Here is a 20,541-nt window from a genome sequence, read left to right as displayed (position 1 = left end):
CTCAACTCCAGTCGCGACGCGCTGTCTGTTGTTGGTCCGAGCTACGCAGCTCAATTGACTTGACTAAATGCATGTTGCGATGACCCAAAATCTGCGGAAATTAGGAAAAAAAAATGCAAGATCCTCCGATTACTGCGGAGTTTACTTGATTTTGCGATAAATTCAGCGATCGCGAAATCCCGGAGGGACTGGTTAAGGGTTGAATAAAAGCATTACCTCGAGTATTCAGCAGGAACGATGAAGTTTCCCCGTGTGTCGAAGTTGAATGAATGATCTGCTGAGTGTCATTCTAATAAAGGTTGCCTCGCCCTAAAGAGCCCACCCTCTAAACCAAATCCAGCCCTTTTGTGAAACTAAACTTCCGCAGTTCAGCCAAAGAATATACACTAACAAGAAGCGACACTTAATAGAACGTTTCATTGCAACACCGGCGCCCAGCAGCAGCCCTGCGTTTCCGCCATTTTGGGGTGAAAGCGAGTCGGCAGCCCACTAGTTTCTATGGCAATATCAGCTGCTTTGTTAAAAAAAAAAACGCACATTAAAGCTGAAATCCAACCTGAATGGTGACAACACAGAATAAAATACTATCACTAGTGATAATCGAATCCTTTTAACAGTTTATTTTACACACTTTGTGTTTAGCCTAAGTCTTCCACTTTTTTCAAAAACCTTTGCTCTCTAGAAACCCAGTTAGTTTGGGTTAAAATTCTTTAAAAGGCTTATAAACACTGAATTATTACCAACATATGAAATTAAATTAAGGACATGCATCAGAAATTTGGGAATGTTGGACAATAAATATATGAATATAACAGCTTGATTTTGCAGTGTTGTCTAATGTCCGTTAAAGTGTCCAAAAGTGTGAATTATGCGATAACGGACAGCAATGCATCATGTATTATAAGATCATTATGTTATAGCGTGATCCATTAAAACGTACAATATAGCCTATTTCAATTCAGACCTAGATATTATTACTATTACTCCACTGGGTCAAAAATATATTGCTCGCTGCAAACATGATGATCTTAAATTTATTAATGGTCAATTTACTATTAATAAATGTGTAAAGTTGCATAAAATGGAAATACTCAATAAAGTAGGCTAACTACGTTACCTTAGATGGATGATAGGTTGGATTCCATAACTGATGAAATAAAACATATATAAAACAATACAACATTTTCTGTGGGAGCCATACAATTTACTGGTGACTTAATTTAAAAAACTGTTCTATTGCGCTTCTGATTTGGCAGTGAAATTCGCCGATTTTGGGTGCGTAAGATGTGAAGGATTCTATGGTCCCGTTAGTATTTTCACCCCATAATGGCGGCCGCGCTACCGGAGCGCGATCTAGTGGCTGTTACCCAAAAAGTATCAAAGTGTCGCCTCTTGGGTTCTAAGCTCTTTGGTTCAGCGCAGCAGAATAATAATAGTCCTTCGCTGCGATGGATTGCAACGTTTATTGCAACTAACAGTTACATTTAATCTCTTTCTCATCAAACAGCTAGACAAACGAATGGCTTGAGACAAGGCTTTCTTCTGTGTGTCCATAAATTCGGCAACTTTATCTCAGAAATATTATCATTATACTAGTTTATCTCAGATATAATAATATACTAAGCACCTGCACTCACAACTACCTAATAGCCAACACTTTTGGTACATTGTCTGTTTTATTATTGCTGACCACCTATCAAAATCTGTGTGGCAATGCTGCACGACTCAGACAGAGATCTGGTAGTGAAGCCCAGTGTGAATCTGCAAATATGAATTCGGCATAATGATTTAAGGTGAACATGTTTGAGTTATATGAATGGAATCCTGAAATAAGACTTTGTACAATAAACCAGAGATGAAGGGTTTTCATATTTATGCCATCTACCAGTGTCAGAAATTAACTTTCCCATATGGGACATATTACCTTTATATAGAATTTCTTTATTAATCTTATTAAATATGTATGCTATCTATAATGTTAAATTCTTAAATTTAGTCAAATAAATTAGAATAATATGATACTATAGGCTGTTATCAATTAAATCAACCAAAATGCATGATGCTTTCAGATGTAGCTACTTACAGTAAATACATTTACACATTAATTACAACTGTATAATATAATGAGATTAATATTTTAAACATTTTTATTCAGAAATATGAAATGACAAGATGAAATGATTATGAAAGTAATATCACCACTAGGTGGCGGTAAGTCATTGTGTTAAGGAAGGAGTCATTTATTCATTTGTCGATTTGTTCAAAACGCTGATTCATTCAGGAATAAAATCAAGTGGCTATCTATATTAATTGGTCATTGAATCATCTATATTAATGGGTCGTTCAAAGACTCTTATTCATTCAGGAATGAAACAACTCTGTTGCCTTACTGCGAGTCAGTCGCTCAACGGTTCTGTGACTTTATTTGCTTTGGAAATTTAGTTAGCAGAGAAAATCCCTTGTCAAAATATCCTAAAGGATTCCAATAAGAAACCTGTACAGGATTCCATTTAGATTCAGTATACTTCAGTCAATTCCAAAACTACTTAAACAAACAATGACTAGCGCAGATGTCTCAAATAGGGTGGACAAAATAGGGTGACTGGCTAGGTGTTTATCCTCTTGTTGCCAAGGCACAGAAGCTGGAAGGTCTTGTTTTGTTGGGATGTTCTCGAGGAAAAAGTCCTAGTTCACAAGGGTAAGGTCCTAATGCTCCCAGTCTGTGATCTTTGTGAAGAAGATGAGTACTCTGCAGAGATATATGACAGAGCCATTGTAAATGGACAACTGTTAACTACAGAGAAATATGGAAAGGAGTACAAACACAACAGTTTAACAGTTCAACTAAGAAATGGTTGCATTGGAAAGATTGAGTCAATTGTAAATATCATACATGATCACAAAAACAATCCACTGATCCAAGTTCAGCTTTTACAAACTGCAACTGCTGGTTTTGTGTCTGAAGGCTCTCCTTCCCACATAAAAGAAATGGTGCCAAATGCAACAGTAATGATTGTGAAACCTCTGGAAATTGTCTGCAAGTTTGTGCACATAAGCTTCAAAAAAACATGCTATGTTGCATTACAACCAAACAACTGATGTGATTTTGCATGTTGTTACTGCAACTGCAAATTCCATCTATAAAATGTATATAAGTTCTCAATTTAAATGAAAATGATAATACTGATAATAATAATGGTACTGATAATAAGGAAAATACTGTACAAATTATTTTAATTACCTAGAAATTGTATTTATTAATAGAAATTGTAATTACCTTGTGTAAACATTTTATTGTCAGCACAACTGTTCAGCTGTTTAAAACTTTGTGTTAAATTATTTTACAATACAGATTTAGATGTTTACAGCATGTTTTTTCTCTCTCTCTCTCTAGTTAATTCATAGCATCAAATAAACATGAATGAATATGAGAAGGAATGTTGTTTAAAAAGCGGAAAGACATCAGTACACACCATTTTTCAACTTTAAGTCCACTGAGGTTAATCTTCTAACTCCTGACTGCTTTGTCGGACAAAATGGTGGATTCGGCGTTATGATTGGTTAAATCGCTTGTCAATCAAACTCCCAGCGAAGGGTCAATTAATAGAGTAAAAAAATATCACAGGACAAAGTAAAATTCCGTTAAATAAAAACACAATGTCCAATAAGATTCTAAGTAAGATTGTAAAGGACATAGTGAAATTCCATTAAAATAAATCTGAATGTTCAATAGGATTCTAAGAATCCAATAAGATCCTACAGGATAAACTGAAATTCCAATAGGATTTTTTGACAAGGGTATACCGTTCTGTATGCCATCAGTTAGTCGGCCAATTAATGGGCTCATTTCAAATTTGATGCCTGCTACAGGTCTCAAGAAAGTTGGGACGGGGGCAACAAATAGCTGAAAAAGCAAGACATTTTGAAAAGATTCAGCTGGGAGAACATCTAGCAACTTTTAATTGATATCAGGTCTGTAACATGATTAGCTATAAAAGGGGTGTCTTAGCAAGGCAGAGTCTCTCAGAAGTAAAGATGGGCAGAGCTGTGAAAGAGTGCGTAAAAAGATTGTGGAATACTTTAAAAACAATGTTCCTCAATGTCAGATTGCAAAGGATTTGCAAATCTCATAATCTACAGTGCATAACATCATCAAAAGATTCAGAGAAACTGGAGAAATCTCTGTGCGTAAGGGACAAGGCCGAAGACCTTTATTGGATGCCCGTGGTCTTCGGTCCCTCAGATGACACTGCATCACTCATCGGCATGATTGTGTCAATGACATTACTAAATGGGCCCAGGAATACTTCCAGAAACCACTGTCGGAAAACACAATCCGCCGTGCCATCTGCAGATGCCAACTAAAGCTCTATCATGCAAAAAGGAGGCCATATGTGAACATGGTCTAGAAGCGCCGTCGTGTCCTGTGGGCCAAGGCTCATTTAAAATGGACTGTTTCAAAGTGGAAAGGTGTTCTATGGTCAGATGAGTCCAAATTTGACATTCTTGGTGGAAATCACTGATGCTGTGTCCTCCGGGCTAAAGAGGAGGGAAACCTTCCAGCGTGTTATCAGAGTTCAGTTCAAAAGCCAGCATCTCTGATGGTATGGGGTGCATAAGTGCATACGGTATGGGCAGCTTGCATGTTTTGGAAGGCACTATGAATGCTGAAAGGTATATAAAGGTTTTAGAGCAACATATGCTCCCCTCCAGATGACGTCTATTTCAGGGAAGGCCTTGTGTATTTCAGCAGGACAATGCAAAACCACATACTGCAACTATTACAACAGCATGGGTTCGTCGTAGAAGAGCCCGGGTGCTGAATTGACCTGCCTGCAGTCCAGATCTTTCACCTATAGAGAAAATTTGGTGCATCTTTAAATGAAAAATACGTCAATGACGACCACGAACTCTTCAGCAGCTGGAAACCTATATCAGACAAGAACTCTAGAAACTCGTAACCTCGATGCCCAGATGTCTTCAAACTGTTTGGAAAACAAGAGGAGATGCTACACCATAGTAAACATGCCCCTGTCCCAACTATTTTGAGACCTGTAGCAGGCATCAAATTTGAAATGAGCTCATTTTGTGCATAATTTTGTAAAATTTCTCAGTTTAAAAATTTGTTATTTATGTTCTATTGTGAATAAAATATAGGCTCATGTGATTTGAAAGTCTTTTTAGTTTTCATTTTATTCAAATTTAAAAAACGTCCCAACATTTCCGGAATTCAGGTTGTACCATTGTTTTTAATTAATATAAAAAAAAAAATGCATCTGGCAGTGATCATTTCTGCGCATAATGTAATTCTCAAACGAGCCTTAGTGATGTGTAGTATTTTCCTATTAGATTTAGACATAAAATGTGGCAGTGTTCATATTTGTTCTTATTCATATATCCTACAGCCATATATCTGTCAGTCAGGCCGACGTTGTTCATTGGAACAGTTGTGAATGTAATTAGGGCTGCCTGTTTAAAGTAAAGGTAAATGATGTCAGAACTGTGAGTCATGCTTTCACTGGTATAATCAGTGTGTCTTTGGTTTTGTGCCAAATAGATTATAATTTGAAGCCAAAGAATGGCAGTTATGAATCTGCAAACCACAAGATGTTCTTGCAAGAGATTTCAGGGTTTGGCTTAGAGGGTTTCTTCTCACACATTTGACACATGAATGTCCAGTTTTGCAGTTGTTTGTGCTTATTTGAATTATTTTTTTAGAGATTGCAAATATAAAGCAACTTTATATTTATACTCAAATTTCTGTGTGTGTGTGTGTGTGTTTAATATCAGGTTGCTCCAGTTACATTGTCACTGAAATACTGTAAACCACTTTGGATAGTAGCATCTGACAAATGACATCTTGCTTTGTACTTTCACTCTCTCTCTCTCTCTCTCTCTATATATATATAGCATGCACATGATATTTAACATTGCCTAAATGCAACTGTAGGAGTAAACTAGGAGTAATAACTTTCACAGATACACCAGGCTCTCCCATCAGCCAATCACTGCGCACTCCCTCACCCGAGTACTGATCACACGCACCTGATCCCCATCTGCACCTCATCACCGCGGTCTATAAAACCAGCACTCACCTTCTGCCTGTTATCTGATCTTGTTCATACAAAGGACTCTTCTAGTCGATCGCTTCATCCTCTAGAAATACCTACCTGTTTCCACTCCAGCGTGTTTCCCAGTCTTCGTGTCTCCAGCATCCGTGTGTGTGAGTGTGTTCACCTGCCGTCATCTCCAGACCTCTGCTCTGCTTCCACCATCCATACCTGCAAGTACAAGGACAGTATCAGTTGGTTTCTACATCCATCTCCTTACTATTCACCATCTACTTACCTCCTCTGTTGTTTATCTATTGCTGTGTTCACAGAAAAAGTACCATCAACTCGCCATCTGTGTCTCTCACCATCTGTCCATAAGTGCATGTGAACAACATTAATTGATGCAATTTTTTGCAATGTCAGAAAATTCACAGTAAAACAAAATTATATTAAATGAAAACTAACTATATTCATGTTTAATACTGTGACATGCATTTATTCTCTATGGAATATTTTCCCATGAGAAAATATGTTTTATATTTGTGTTGTTCGTGTTCATTTACTGTCAGGCCGACGTTGTACATACGAATTGTTTTGAAGTAACAAGTCAGAACTGGGAGTAACTGGGAGTGACTGTGAGGTTTGGGCATGTAAGTGTGAACACATGCTTTCACCATCATCAGTAGGGCTGATGTGATCGGAGTGTTGCACTGTCTTTGGCTTTGTGCAAAATATACTGTTTAAATTGAAACCAAGATAAAAGATTTCAGGTTTTGGCTTTTACGGTTTTCCGACACATTTGACAAATTGATTTCCAGCAGTAGTTTTGCAGTCATTCGTGGTAACTGAATATTTTTAAAACAGTTTTTTAAGAAAGCTCCAGCTTCACTGTAATACTGTAAATCACGTCAGATAAAAGCATCTGACAACTGAAAGCTTGCTTTTTACTCTTGTACACTCAATGCCAAGAACGGTCAGTATAGGCTACTTAAAGTGATGGAGGACATAGGCTACTATATATAAGTAGCATAAAAAAAACTAAATGTTGAACAGATTAATCCAAAATAATTATTTTTATATTCTTTGTATCTTGTCCAGAACTGTATCAAGAATCTTAAATGACTCTTAAAGTAAATGCATACAGACAATTTCACTCAATTATTTACTAGTGACTTTATTTATCAGAGGAACACAGTCATCTAGAATGATCACTTTATCATCACATTCTTCAAGGAGAACTCAAGCGTCCATAGAACAGAATGGCATTGGAGGGATTATGCCGGATGAAGAAAAGGAACGGGTGGTCTGCAGTAAAGGATTTTGAGGATGAGGGTAATGAGGTTATTTTCTCAAGGATGGTGGCAGTGGCTGCAGCCGCTTCGGTTCCTTCCTCGTTTACTTCAACGAAGGCTTTATGAATCACCTGCGAGAGCACCAGGTCGTTGTTGGAGGACATGCCTGAAAGATTCACCTTCTGCTTGTCAAAAACATCCTCCATTCCCATGCTGATCAGAAGACTCCTCATTTTATCATAGGTTACCTCCACCTTAAATTTGGGCAGAGATAGTTGAACTTCCTCTAGAATCATCTTGCTGGGTTTGGTCCACTCCATGAGCTTCTCGTAGGTCAGTGCCTTTTCAAGCTGGATAATTACAGAGACATGTTAATGTATGTCTATTTGCATAATCTGGGGTCTGTTTATGGTTCATATATTATGATATAGTGAGAATATGGAGGAAAAATTGCCCAGTTTTATTCACAAGCCTAAACTGAGCAATGATATGCCATTTGGTGCAGATGCTGATATTTTAATGGCAAAATTCTGATTCTTTTATTTAGATTACAGCCCGGAAAGTACTGTGTAATATTACAACAAATTTACAGCGTAACTTTTGATAATTATAGTGTACCTATAAAGTAAGTATGTGTAAGTATAGGGGAACAATCTGTAAAGCCTTGGGAATAAAGGGGTAACAAACAGTATAAATAATTTGTTATTTTCCTGGAAGTATTTTAGAACTAAGGGGCACTTATACTATTATGATAGACAACAATCTTACGTTTGGGAGCAATTTAGCGAGAACATACACTGATTAAGTTGTTTCAAGGCAAGTAGAAAGAACTATTGCAATCTTTTTTAATACATGGGGAAATATACTTTTGTTTCATGTAGTTACAGGGTAAGTATGACATTGCGGGCTGTAAATTAAAGTGATGCTTGTTACACTCTCATTTCATGTAGTTACAGGGTAAGTAATAAAAAAACCCCCGCAAACAATCTGATATCACTGACTCCGAAACCTTTATTTGAAAAACAACTTAATTAAAAACAGGTCTACAACACTTATTCATTTATTCATTTTTTTTTAAATCAACTTTTCATTTCAAATTCGAAAGTCCTGACAGAAAGTAACACGTTTTGTCCCTCTTTTGTTGTTGTTGTTGTTGTTGTTTCTCTTGCTTGGCTTCCTCCTCCTCTTGTTTCTCAACTGATGAATCTTAAGAAAGAATCCCATTAAAAGAAAATACAGAACACCCAGAAATTTTCTCATGGTTTAGGCTATTCATCTTTTTGCTTCCGGGTGTACTGTATTTTCTTTTAATACAGAATAGCAAATGACATGGGATTCCCTTTTAAGATTCATCAGTGGAAAGAAAGAAAAAGAAGAAGAGGAACAAGAGGAGGAGGAAGCCAAGCAAGAGAAATGAACAAGAAGTGTTGTAACTTTAAATCTGAAATAAATTATTAAAATCCTGTTATAATCTTTGAAAAAACATTTTTGCTGAACTTAAAAACCAAAGAATTATTTGTAGAATAAGCTCATGCTGGATTTCACCTTGTGTTTTTTTCTCCACCCATTTGTTGATGTTGACACGAGCAGCCTCTGATTTGTACCTGAAGTCCACCTCCTCCAATCCGGCTTCATAGTATTTTTTTGCGTCATTGAGGAATTTTTAAATAAACTTGTTTTTCAGATACAGTAGGATTTATGTAACAAGCACCACTTTAATTTACAGCCCGCAATGTCATACTTACCCTGTAACTACATGAAACAAAAGTATATTTCCCCATGTATTAAAAAAGATTGCAATAGTTCTTTCTACTTGCCTTGAAACAACTTAATCAGTGTATGTTCTCACTAAATTGCTCCCAAACGTAAGATTGTTGTCTATCATAATATTATAAGTACCCCTTAGTTCTAAAATACTTACAGTATAAATAATTTGTTATTTTCCTGGTTGTTACCCCTTTATTCCCAAGACTTTACATATTGTTCCACTATACTTACATGTTCTTACTTTATAGGTACACTACAATTATCAAAAGTTACGCTGTAAATTCGTTGTAATTACGCAGTACTTTCCGGTCTGTAATCTAAAGCGTTAACAGATATTTATAACAGATTAACAGACTACTGACATGAAATGCATATGAATATCAGTCGTCACTCTATAGTATGTCTTAGTAAGATTATATTTAAATGCATAGTTTTATGATCAAAGCTCTGTAGTTTTAAAACATAATGCAATGCAATACAATGATTGAGATAATAAATGCTAATCAAAAGCTTGATGGATCATATTTTATAGATGATGATGATTCATGGGCAATCAAGTAAACCTAAGTTGCTTCAGTCCAGTAAGTGTCCATCAAAATAATATAAAAGTTATTCTTACATTTACTTTATATAAATCAGTAAATATTTCAAGGTGAAAAAAAGACACATGAACCACGAGCTGAATGTGAACGTTTTTACAAAAAGGCTTTTTACTTGCTAAAACATATAAACTATAAATCAGATGACAGAATGCATGTAATAGATTGTGTGAAACAAGTTTTTCAGCAAATTTTGGATCATTTTGAGGCCTAAGAAATTTGCATTCGAAATATGATACAGCACACTTTATAGGGTTAAACGGCAACTACAAATAATGAAACAACACCCCATACTAGCAGAATCTGTGCTGTCTCACCTTCTGAAGGCCAGTGGTGTCGTCTTCCATCTCATTAGGAAGGATGATCAACATACTGAGATTCTTCCCGACATACGGCAGCTCCAGAACCTGACTGTTCATCTCTGGGATGAAGGCCAGAGGAAACTTCCTATTCTGATTCATCATCTTCACTGGTTTAGTTTGAATCTGCCAAACATCAGTGGAAACACTTTATAACCCTCAGATTTCATCATGACTGTTAAAAATATTTCAAAAAAGAGCAGGAAATCCCACCTTGTTCATCTTAAACAGCCCATCTCTGGTGGCTTCCTTTGGGAATTTCTTCTCCCAGTTCGCCTTTAAGTAGATGGCGTTCACCAAGACCAGTCTCGTCAATTCATCAACAGCTCCCTGTGGCACCAAGTCCTTGATCTTCTCTAAAATACAAATGGACATTGTTCACTTTGAGCAGTGATTTGAATTGATTCAGGCCTAAATTAATTGATTGAATCTCTAACACTATATTGTTACTAAAGTCTAAATCAATAAACACTATTAAAGCCTCAGTCTCAAAGTTCTTATGGAAATGTAAACTTAATGGCCAAATAAAAAGTGTATTAAAGTCAAAAACTTCCAAAGATCTATACAGCTCAACTCAAGAATAATGCTGAATATGGCCCTTGAAAAAACATTTTGCTGAACTTAAAAGCAGCAAAAAAAAAGAATTATTTGTAGAGTAAGCTCATGCTGGATTTCACCTTGTGTTTTTTTCTCCACCCATTTATTGATGTTGACACGAGCAGCCTCTGGTTTGGTCTTGAAGTCCACCTTCTCCAGTCCGGCTTCATAGTATTTTTTTGTGTCATTGAGGAATTTCTGTGATACAGCAAATCGATTGAGGTCAAATGATATTAGAGCTGAGAACATTTCCAGCACCTCCAGTGAATAAACTGAGTCTTACCTCAACAAACTGGTAGGATTGCTCTCCGTAGAGGCGGTTGGCAACACTCAACACATACGGGACTCCTGGTTTGTTCAGCTCACTCATAAACTTGTGGAAGCTGGAATGAATTTGGTCCGCTGAATGATGAGGTCCTGGAGTCGCAGCGTCGAGATTGAGAGGGTTTTTAAAGCCCAAGACCTGCACAGCATTAAGATAACCTCACTCTTCTGTTAAGTTCAACATATAGTATTAAAATACAGCATATGATAATTTAACTTTACTGAACATGATGATGCCATGATGATGAACACACATACATTTTGATTTCTGAACTACCAGCCATAAAACATGTGCTTAAGTGTGAGATCACCTGAATCATCTGAGCTGCTGTGTTTCCTCTTGCACCGAGCGACACCATGGCCAGAGCCGAGGAGATGCTGACAGGAGAGTAGAACACATTTCCTGATGCGTTTACTCCACTGATCTTCTTGAACAGGTTGAGGGAGAACTGAGTGTTTGCTGCTGACAAAGCCTCCATTTTCACAAGCTAGAAAGAAATAGTATGAATAACAGCAGTTTGAAGGTGGACATGTCTTCTTCATCATGACACACAATTTAGTTCTATTAGATCTACATTTTATAACTGTGTGGGTTACCATTTTGCATGCATAAAAGTACCTCTAAAAGCATTACCTAGAGTAATCGGCAGAAATGATGAAGCTTCCCAGCGAGTCCGTCTGTCCGAGGTGAATGAAGCGATGGTTATGTGTGTCAGTCTAATAAATGCTGCCTCACCCTAAAACGGCCAGCCTTTAGACCAAATCAGCTTGTAACATCCCTTGAAATTATTAAATTAATGTTTATCCACCAGGAAAAGAATCAGACTAAAATTGCGTGATTCATTCTTCATTTGTTTATCATAAGTGAAACCAATAAATAAAACTGTGTGTAGCAGAAGAAACTAACCTGAAATCAGGAAAAATACATGATAATTGTATTAATCATAATTAGTCATTCTTAATCATAATGTGTGTACAACCCAAAAAACGATTAGCTGATGAGGGTTGGAAGTAGGTATCTCTGTGAGACTTTTACTAAACATAAATAAATAATGTTCCTCATCACCACACACCCAAAGTACAAATCCTTGTCCAAACAACTTTTGCGTTACAAATATTTGGTGTACATGTCAGTTGGCTGCATAAAACAGGTCATATGTTGTGGATACATGTATCACGAATTGCCTTTTCATATGTGAAATAATTATATAATATAAATATAACCCACTAATTATTCGACTTCGACTTCATTTGCACTATACACTCCGAAGCACCTTGTCTTCTTCTATTGGATTCGATCCGGGAGGGCTGCATTACAGTATTGCGCTACAGCGCCCCACTTGTCAAACCGCATTATTGCAGGCCCTTCAAATAGATCATGTGAGATCAAAAGACTATTCGACAAAAATATTTGTCAACAATTTTTTATTGTCGACGTTGTCGATAATGCCGAATAATCGTTTCAGCATTACTATCGAGAACGCACATTTCACTTATTAGCTATAGATAGATAAGGAACTGTGAACATTGGAAAACATTACTGAGGTACTGATTACATGAGACATGAGACATTCCGGTAAGTTGTACTATATCTTTCAACATACCTTTGATGTTCATGCATGTTTTTTGAGATATAACTTCTATTGAAGAGGAAGAAAAGACTCATGCTCTGCGCAGCCGCCTGAACTGAGGCATTACAGCGATCTACATGTCACATTTAAAAGCGTCAAAACGCCATTTATTGTTTGAATTTCATGATAAAATGGACAGAATTTAAAAACTGAAACTTTTCTTCTTATCAGAAGTAACAAAGAACAAAGCTTTTTGTGATTATTGGATGGGAGGAACTACAAATAATATTTGATGTAGCAAAAAAAAAAAAAAAAAAAAAATGCAGACCTGGCAAACCTGGCTTGAACTATGGGTGATTCATAGGGTCAAAAAGAGCCTGCTTTATCGTCACTATTTTTAAACTGTTAATGCGTTAAAATTCAACACAAGAGTGATTTTCTTCACACACCGTATGTATGAGTTGCAGTCTGAACACATTTTTCCGCACCCTTTTGATTGACAGGATATAATCGGCCCTGATCATCTGCAGTTTTTAAACAATCAGCCGATGGCCAATAGTGATAATAATAGCTTTTATCAGCCGATACCGAATGTTGGCCGATATATTGGTGCACCTCTAATATATATACATATACATATTTATATACACTATTTGGCCAAAAGTATTGTGACACCCCTCCAGTAGAAGGTAGGCCACGTAAAATCACAGAGCGGGGTCAGCGCATGCTGAGGCGCACAGTGCGCAGAAGTCGCCAACTTTCTGCAAAGTCAATAGCTACAGACCTCCAAACTTCATGTGGCCTTCAGATTAGCTCAAGAACAGTGCGTAGAGAGCTTAATGGAATGGGTTTCCATGGCCGAGCAGCTGCATCTAAGCCTTACATCACCAGGTGCAATGCAAAGCGTTGGATGCAGTGGTGTAAAGCACGCCGCCACTGGACTCTAGAGCAGTGGAGACGTGTTCTCTGGAGTGACGAATCACGCTTCTCTGTCTGGCAATCCAATGGATGAGTCTGGGTTTGGTGGTTGCCTGGAGAACGGTACTTGCCTGACTGCATTGTGCCAAGTGTAAAGTGTGGTGGAGGGGGGATTATGGTGTGGGGTTGTTTTTCAGGGATTGGGCTTGGCCCCTTAGTTCCAGTGAAAGGAACTCTTAATGCTTCAGCATACCAAGGCATTTTGGACAATTTCATGCTCCCAATTTTGTGGGAACAGTTTGGGGATGGCCCCTTCCTGTTCCAACATGACTGCGCACCAGTGCACAAAGCAAGGTCCATAAAGACATGGATGAGTGAGTTTGGTGTGGAGGAACTTGACTGGCCTGCACAGAGTCCTGACCTCAACCCGATAGAACACCTTTGGAATGAATTAGAGCAGAGACTGGGAGCCAGGCCTTCTCTCCAACATCACTGCCTGACCTCACAAATGCGCTTCTAGAAGAATGGTCAAAAATTCCCATAAACACACTCCTTGCGGAAAGCCTTTCTAGAAGAGTTGAGGCTGTTATAGCTTTATATGTAAAGGCAGGCGTCCCAAAACTTTTGGCAATATAGTGTATATTTATATATTAAAACAGTAATATACCGTTGAAAACAATGCATTCAGGGTAATATTTCTCATTTTCGAGAAAGTGGCCTACTGCAATATACTGTGAATTAACAACACTCAAAGTCGACACACTGAGGCTGTGTTCCAAATCACACCCTATAGCCTCATTCACTATTCCCTACATTAGTTTACCAATAAAATCCACTTGAGAGAGTGAATGAAAACAAATGAGTAAATTCAGACACTGATGAACACCTGCTGTAAACAAGCAGAATCACTGAAAGAAAGAGAAACAAGAATAGAAAATAAGATGAAATCAACTGAAGTTAAAAGATATTAAATCTCTCAAGATCTGATTAAACAACTCCACAAACAGCATTACCAGCTTCACTTAATATTGAATACTAACCAGATTGACTTTATTTCTGTCATTCGTCTAGAGAAGGTATTATTGAGAATTAACAGAGGTTTAGATGTTGATGATTTATTGTTTCTTTTGATGTTACCATGATGGAGATCAGTGTTTGCTGGCAAATCTACTGGCAACCCTGCTGCCAGTAGATTTTATTCTTGTCTTCGTTATTTTACAGCACAATTTTTTACAGTGAAAACGACTGCAGCTTTCAGACGCGACGTTATTATTTTTATAGTTCACTTGAGGCAGTTACTATGGAATTTTTTAACAATGCATGTCGAGTGCACATCAATGTAATGCATTAATGCAAGAGCGCATCAATATAATGTGCAGCACGAATCTCTCCACAAAACTCACGCTCTCTCAAATATAGTGTCCTCATGGCTCTACTCTGTCTCAGATTTTACGTGTACGCACTCGGTTATGAAGTGTGGGCACCAACCGGCAGAAACATAAATCGACGCCTATTGTCAAATATTTTAATGTGTTTTGTTGTTTAAATCATGTCAATTGATCTATGACGCGCAATGGGTGCTGCCACCGCAGTTCAGAGAATTGGATCTGTTGGATTAAAGCCTCAGTCAACTGTATGAAATGTCAGATGACCTGTGTAGGTCTGGGGGCGGGGCAAGTGCGTTAAATGTGTTAGAAATGAACATGTTATTTTTTTTTCTGTAATTAATTAGTCTAATTAATGCATTAAATTCCTAGCCCTACTTTTTATTCATCAAAGAATCCTGAAAAAAGTATCACAGGTTGTAAAAAAATATTAAGCACCACAACATTGATAATAAATCAGCATTAATCACAATGATTTCTGAAGGATCATGTGACTGAAGACTGGAGTAATGATGCAGAAATAATTATATTTTAAAGTATATTAACAGAGAAAACCATTGTTTTAAATTGTAATAATATTTCAGAATATTAGTTTTTTTCTGTATTTTTGATCAAATAAATGCAGCCCTGGTGAGCAGAAGAGATTTCTTTCAAAAACATAAAAAAATAGTAATGTGTCCAAACTTGTGACCGGTACTGTATATCTGAGCACGCTCATATTTAACATTGCCTAAATGCAATTTTATTTATCTATGTTCATGTTTTATACTGTCACATGCATTCATTCTCTATGGAACATTTTCCCGTGAGAAAATGTTTCATATTTGTGTTGTTCTTGTTTATTTACCACCAGGCCGATGTTGTAATAAATGGTTTTGAAGTAACTAAGTCAGAACTGGGAGTAACAGGGAGTGACTGTGAGGTTTGGGCATGTAAGTGTGAACACATGCTTTCACCATCATCAGTAGGGCTGATGTGATCGGAGTGTTGCACTGTCTTTGGGTTTGTGCCAAATATAATGTTTTAACTTGAAACCAAGACAAAAGATTTCAGGTTTTGGCTTTTACGGTTTTCCGACACATTCGATAAATTAATTTCCAGCAGTAGTTTTGCAGTCGTTCGTGGTAACTGAATATTTTTAGTTTTTTAAGATTACTTACAAAGACCATCATCTAGCCGATTAAATATTTTAGAGCTCAGAACAACTAGAAATATTGATACTTAATATGGACTATATGTGTGTGTGTCATGTAAAGCAGACTCAGTAAAAGTAAAGGCATTTGCCTGCAAACTTCAGACATGAATAAAAGCACAGTCAGGGATGGATTTTGATGTGGGATGCCTCATTATGGGTTCAATATATTGTCATCTAAAAGTGCTCTTTTCTTCTAATATTACAGGAATGCATCAGTTATTGTGTCTTTGATCATGTGCATTAATTGTTTAGACTTTTAGTTTGATATTTCTTAAAAGGATGTTGTTATTAATGCTCCTAGTCCCTACAAATTTGGCTTTTTTTTATAACTGCATATAGTTAAATACCATGTGCATTTATGTTCAGTAAGAGAGTAAAAAGCAAGCTTTCAGTTGTCAGATGCTTTTATCTGACATGATTTACAGTTTTACAGTGAAACTGGAGTGACCTGATGTTAAGTACACAACCCACATGTGTAGGGTTTCCATGTTTTATGGGGACTTTCCATAGACAATGATTTTATACTTATTATTTGCACAAAAGAGAACAATGATTCTAGCATACTGGCAGCTCGCAAAAACTCCCGGTACCCGGTTATTTTCTGGAGGTAGTAAAGTTCTTATATAGGGATAAATAAGTGCTGAAGGAGCAGGAGAGTTTTGCTTAATAAATGTGTCGTGAATTCACACATCATTGTGTGATGTAGGCTACTACAAAATATTTTTCAACATGACAATAACTCTATACATTCTCTCATGGTTAAAGTCCTTCAGTCGACAAGTATTTCACCCGACCTTAAAAGATTAGTTCACTTAAGAATGAAAAATTTCCTGATAATTTACTCACCCCCATGTCATCCAAGATGTTTATGTCTTTCTTTCTTCAGTCGAAAAGAAATTAAGGTTTTTGAGGAAAACATTCCAGGATTTTTCTCCGTATAGTGGACTTCAACAGTTACCAACAGGTTGAAGGTCCAAATGTCGGTTCCAGTGCAGCTTCAAAGAGCTCTACATGATCCCAGACGAGGAATAAGAGTCTTATCTAGCGAAACGATTGCTAGAGGAAGAAATTTGCATAAGAAATTTGGGTAACACTTTAGAATACTGATCCTTCATTAATGAATAACTACACAGGAACAAATGAGTAATGCATTATTAACACTCTAGTAACTACTATTAACTAACAAGAAACTCTGTTTAATGAATTAGTAAGAACTAGTGCTAAGTTGAAGGTGGTAGTTCACTTTTAGCTAATCAGTAACTACTATTTTTTTCATACCTCCCAGAAAACTACTAAGAATATACACGTTCATAATTAATGTGAATAATGCATAATGTATAATTCATTCTAAAGTAAAGGTCATGGTAACCCACTAGTAATGACTGAAGTATTACCAAATCCTTCAGAAGGAATTACTAATTATTTGGATCAGTATTCTAAAGTGAGAAACATAATAACTATTTAGTAACTACTGGAGTCTAAATTAACTACTACTTATTTGGATCAGTACTCTAAAGTGAAGGTCATGGTAACCCACTAGTAATTACTTAAGTGTTACCAAATACATCAGAAGGAATTACTGTACAAAACTGTACAAAAACCTCAAAAGTTTACAATGACTCCAGTAGTTACTAGAGAGTTATCATGTTTCACACTTTAGAATACTGATCCAAATAATTAGTAATTCCTTCTGAAGGATTTGGTAATACTTCAGTCATTACTAGTGGGTTACCATGACCTTTACTTTAGAATGAATTATACATTATGCATCATTCATCTTAATTATGAACGTGTATATAGTAGTTCTTAGTAGTTCTCTGGGAGGTATGAAAAAACAATAGTTACTGATTAGCTAATAGTGAACTACCACCTTCAACTGAGCACTACTACTGACTAATTCATTGGTCATAGTTTCTTGTTAGTTAATAGTAGTTACTAGAGTGTTAATAATGCATTATTCATTTGTTCCTGTGTAGTTATTCATCACTGAAGGATCAGTATTCTAAAGTGTTACCGAAATGTGCATTAGAAATATGATACAGCACACTTTATAGGGTTAAACGGCAATTCCAAATAATGAAACAACACCCCATACTAGCAGAATCTGTGCTGTCTCACCTTCTGAAGGCCAGTGGTGTCGTCTTCCATCTCATTAGGAAGGATGATCAACATACTGAGATTCTTCCCGACATACGGCAGCTCCAGAACCTGACTGTTCATCTCTGGGATGAAGGCCAGAGGAAACTTCCTATTCTGATTCATCTTCACTGGTTTAGTTTGAATCTGCCAAACATCAGTGGAAACACTTTATAACCCTCAGATTTCATCATGACTGTTAAAAATATTTCAAAAAAGAGCATGAAATCTCACCTTGTTCAGTTTAAACTGCCCATCTCTGGTGGCTTCTTTTGGGAATTTCTTCTCCCAGTTCGCCTTTAAGTAGATGGCGTTCACCAAGACCAGTCTTGTCAATTCATCGATGACTCCCTGTGGCACCAAGTCCTTGATCTTCTCTAAAATACAAATGGAGATTGTTTACTTTGAGCAGTGATTTGAATTGATTCAGGCCTAAATGAACTGATTGAATGTCTAACAGTCTAAATCAATAAACACAATTAAAGCGTCCTTCTTATGGAAATGTAAACTTAATGGCCAAATAAAAAGTGCATTAAAGTCAAAACTTCAACCTCCAAAGATCTATACAGCTCAACTCATGAACCCTATAAAGCTGAACATGGCCCTTGAAAAAACATTTTTGCTGAACTTAAAAACCAAAGAATTATTTGTAGAGTAAGCTCATGATGAATTTCACCTTGTGTTTTATTGATGTTGACACGAGCATCCTCTGATTTAGTCTTGAAGTCCACCTTCTCCAGTCCAGCTTCATAGTATCTTTTTGAGTCATTGAAGAATTTCTGTAATACAGCAAATCGATTGAGGTGCAAATGATATTAGAGCTGAGAACATTTCCAGAACCTCCAGTGAATAAACTGAGTCTTACCTCAACAAACTGGTAGGATTGCTCTCCGTAGAGGCGGTTGGCAACACTCAACACATACGGGACTCCTGGTTTGTTCAGCTCACTCATAAACTTGTGAAAGCTGGAATGAATTTGGTCCACTGAATGATGAGGTCCTGGAGTCGCAGCTTCGGGTTTCAGAGGATTTTTAAAGCCCAAGACCTGCACAGCATTAAGATAACCTCACTGTTTTGATAAGTTCAACATAAAGTATTAAAATACAGCATATAATAGTTTAAAATACTGAACATGATGATATTCAGTCTGAATTAAATAATACGATGTCCTACCTGTTCGCATCCTGTTCGCACAGACATCATACGTTATTACCGCGTTTCAGTGAGTTTATACAGACAGAACTCAGTCACAGAGCACCGCAAACAAACAGCAGCCACCTTTTACAGTTCCTACTGAATCAAAACAACAAGCTTTTGCTATGTTAACGCCATAACTACCGTAATTAAGAGATGGCAACCTGTGACGTAACCGGAACTGTTCAGTCAGACTCGGAATTATGCATATCCACGTCAACAGTATCAACGCCGAAATTAATCTGCAGCAGTCAGGTACAAGCTCTCTAAGTTGTTTACGTTCATTGTTATTGTAATGTTATGTGCTTTAAGACATGACGTAGTTTAACGCCGTCTCTTGTGACGCTTTGCCAAGAGCAGCAGCTAGCAGGCTAACGTTAGCATTTCCCAGATCACCTACTGCACCTTTATCACCAGCTTCACTGTAATACTATAAATCACATCAGATAAAAGCATCTGACAACTGAAAGCTTGCTTTTTACTCTCTTACTAATCATAAACATATTTAACATAGCTTATATGTAGTTATATGTACATATAAAAAAATCCAAATTTGTAGGGACTAGGAGCAGTAATAGCAATATCCTTTTGAGAAATATCAAACTAAACCTGGCATACACATAACACATTATCATTTTATGTTTTCAAATCCGTTCAAGGATTGTTAGGCTGCATAAATTAGGTCAGCCGGAACCGGAAACACTTCCTATAACACCAGATGTACTCGTTACATCAGAAGAAGAATGGCATCTACGCGAATATTAGTCTCTCTGTTTATCCCAAGGTTTACCGTAGTCCGCCGGATCCGAGCCGTATCCAGGTGAGATCAAGGACCTGCGCCTTGACACGGCCACAACGCAGCCCTGAAGTGTCAGCAGAGATTGAGTCAACTAGATCATCCACTTCGAAGGCCTCATCGACACGACAGCCAGTGGCACAGTTCAGTGGCACGTGATGAATATGATCCTCAACTGGATGGAACTGGAATAAATACTTTGACTGTTGCGATCCCATCGGACTTATTATGATTCAGGCAGCTATCATAAAGCACTGTTCGCTGTTGGCCAGAGGAGAACCGGCCCCCCGACTAAGCCTGGTTTCTCCCAAGGTTTTTTTTTCTCCATTTTAACACCTGTTTGCCACCTGATGTC

At 37.1% G+C, this 20,541-nt stretch overlaps 1 protein-coding gene and 1 long non-coding RNA gene across 23 annotated transcripts in view; one reads left to right on the top strand and one right to left on the bottom strand.

The window, feature by feature from the left end:
• The window catches only part of LOC127497138 (leukocyte elastase inhibitor-like), a 173,760-nt gene that overhangs the window by 40,512 nt on the left and 112,707 nt on the right, over nt 1-20,541 (bottom strand). For 7 of the 22 annotated variants that reach the window (XM_051865351.1, XM_051865352.1, XM_051865358.1 and 4 more), the window contains 5 exons: nt 10,951-11,130; nt 10,748-10,865; nt 10,284-10,426; nt 10,029-10,196; nt 7,208-7,695 (listed from right to left, as the gene is read on the bottom strand). The exons of 8 other annotated variants lie outside the window; for them this stretch is intronic. In XM_051865351.1, the coding sequence (XP_051721311.1) occupies nt 7,282-7,695; nt 10,029-10,196; nt 10,284-10,426; nt 10,748-10,865; nt 10,951-11,130 (1,023 nt within the window). In that variant the 3' untranslated portion in view covers nt 7,208-7,281. Of the gene's footprint in view, nt 1-216; nt 435-7,207; nt 7,696-8,890; nt 8,957-10,028; nt 10,197-10,283; nt 10,427-10,747; nt 10,866-10,950; nt 11,131-11,302; nt 11,480-11,625; nt 11,771-12,219; nt 12,283-19,061; nt 19,191-20,541 lie in introns of those variants that run through there. 7 more of the 22 variants (XM_051865357.1, XM_051865353.1, XM_051865363.1 and 4 more) reach the window with 7 other exon arrangements.
• The window catches only part of LOC127497147 (uncharacterized), a 44,106-nt gene that overhangs the window by 20,118 nt on the left and 3,447 nt on the right, over nt 1-20,541 (top strand). The window lies entirely within an intron of this gene.

The sequence above is a fragment of the Ctenopharyngodon idella genome, chromosome 16 (assembly GCF_019924925.1).
Source record: "Ctenopharyngodon idella isolate HZGC_01 chromosome 16, HZGC01, whole genome shotgun sequence".
In the NCBI taxonomy this organism is placed as follows: Eukaryota; Metazoa; Chordata; class Actinopteri; order Cypriniformes; family Xenocyprididae; genus Ctenopharyngodon; species Ctenopharyngodon idella.
This window is presented reverse-complemented; position numbering and strand designations above follow the sequence as displayed.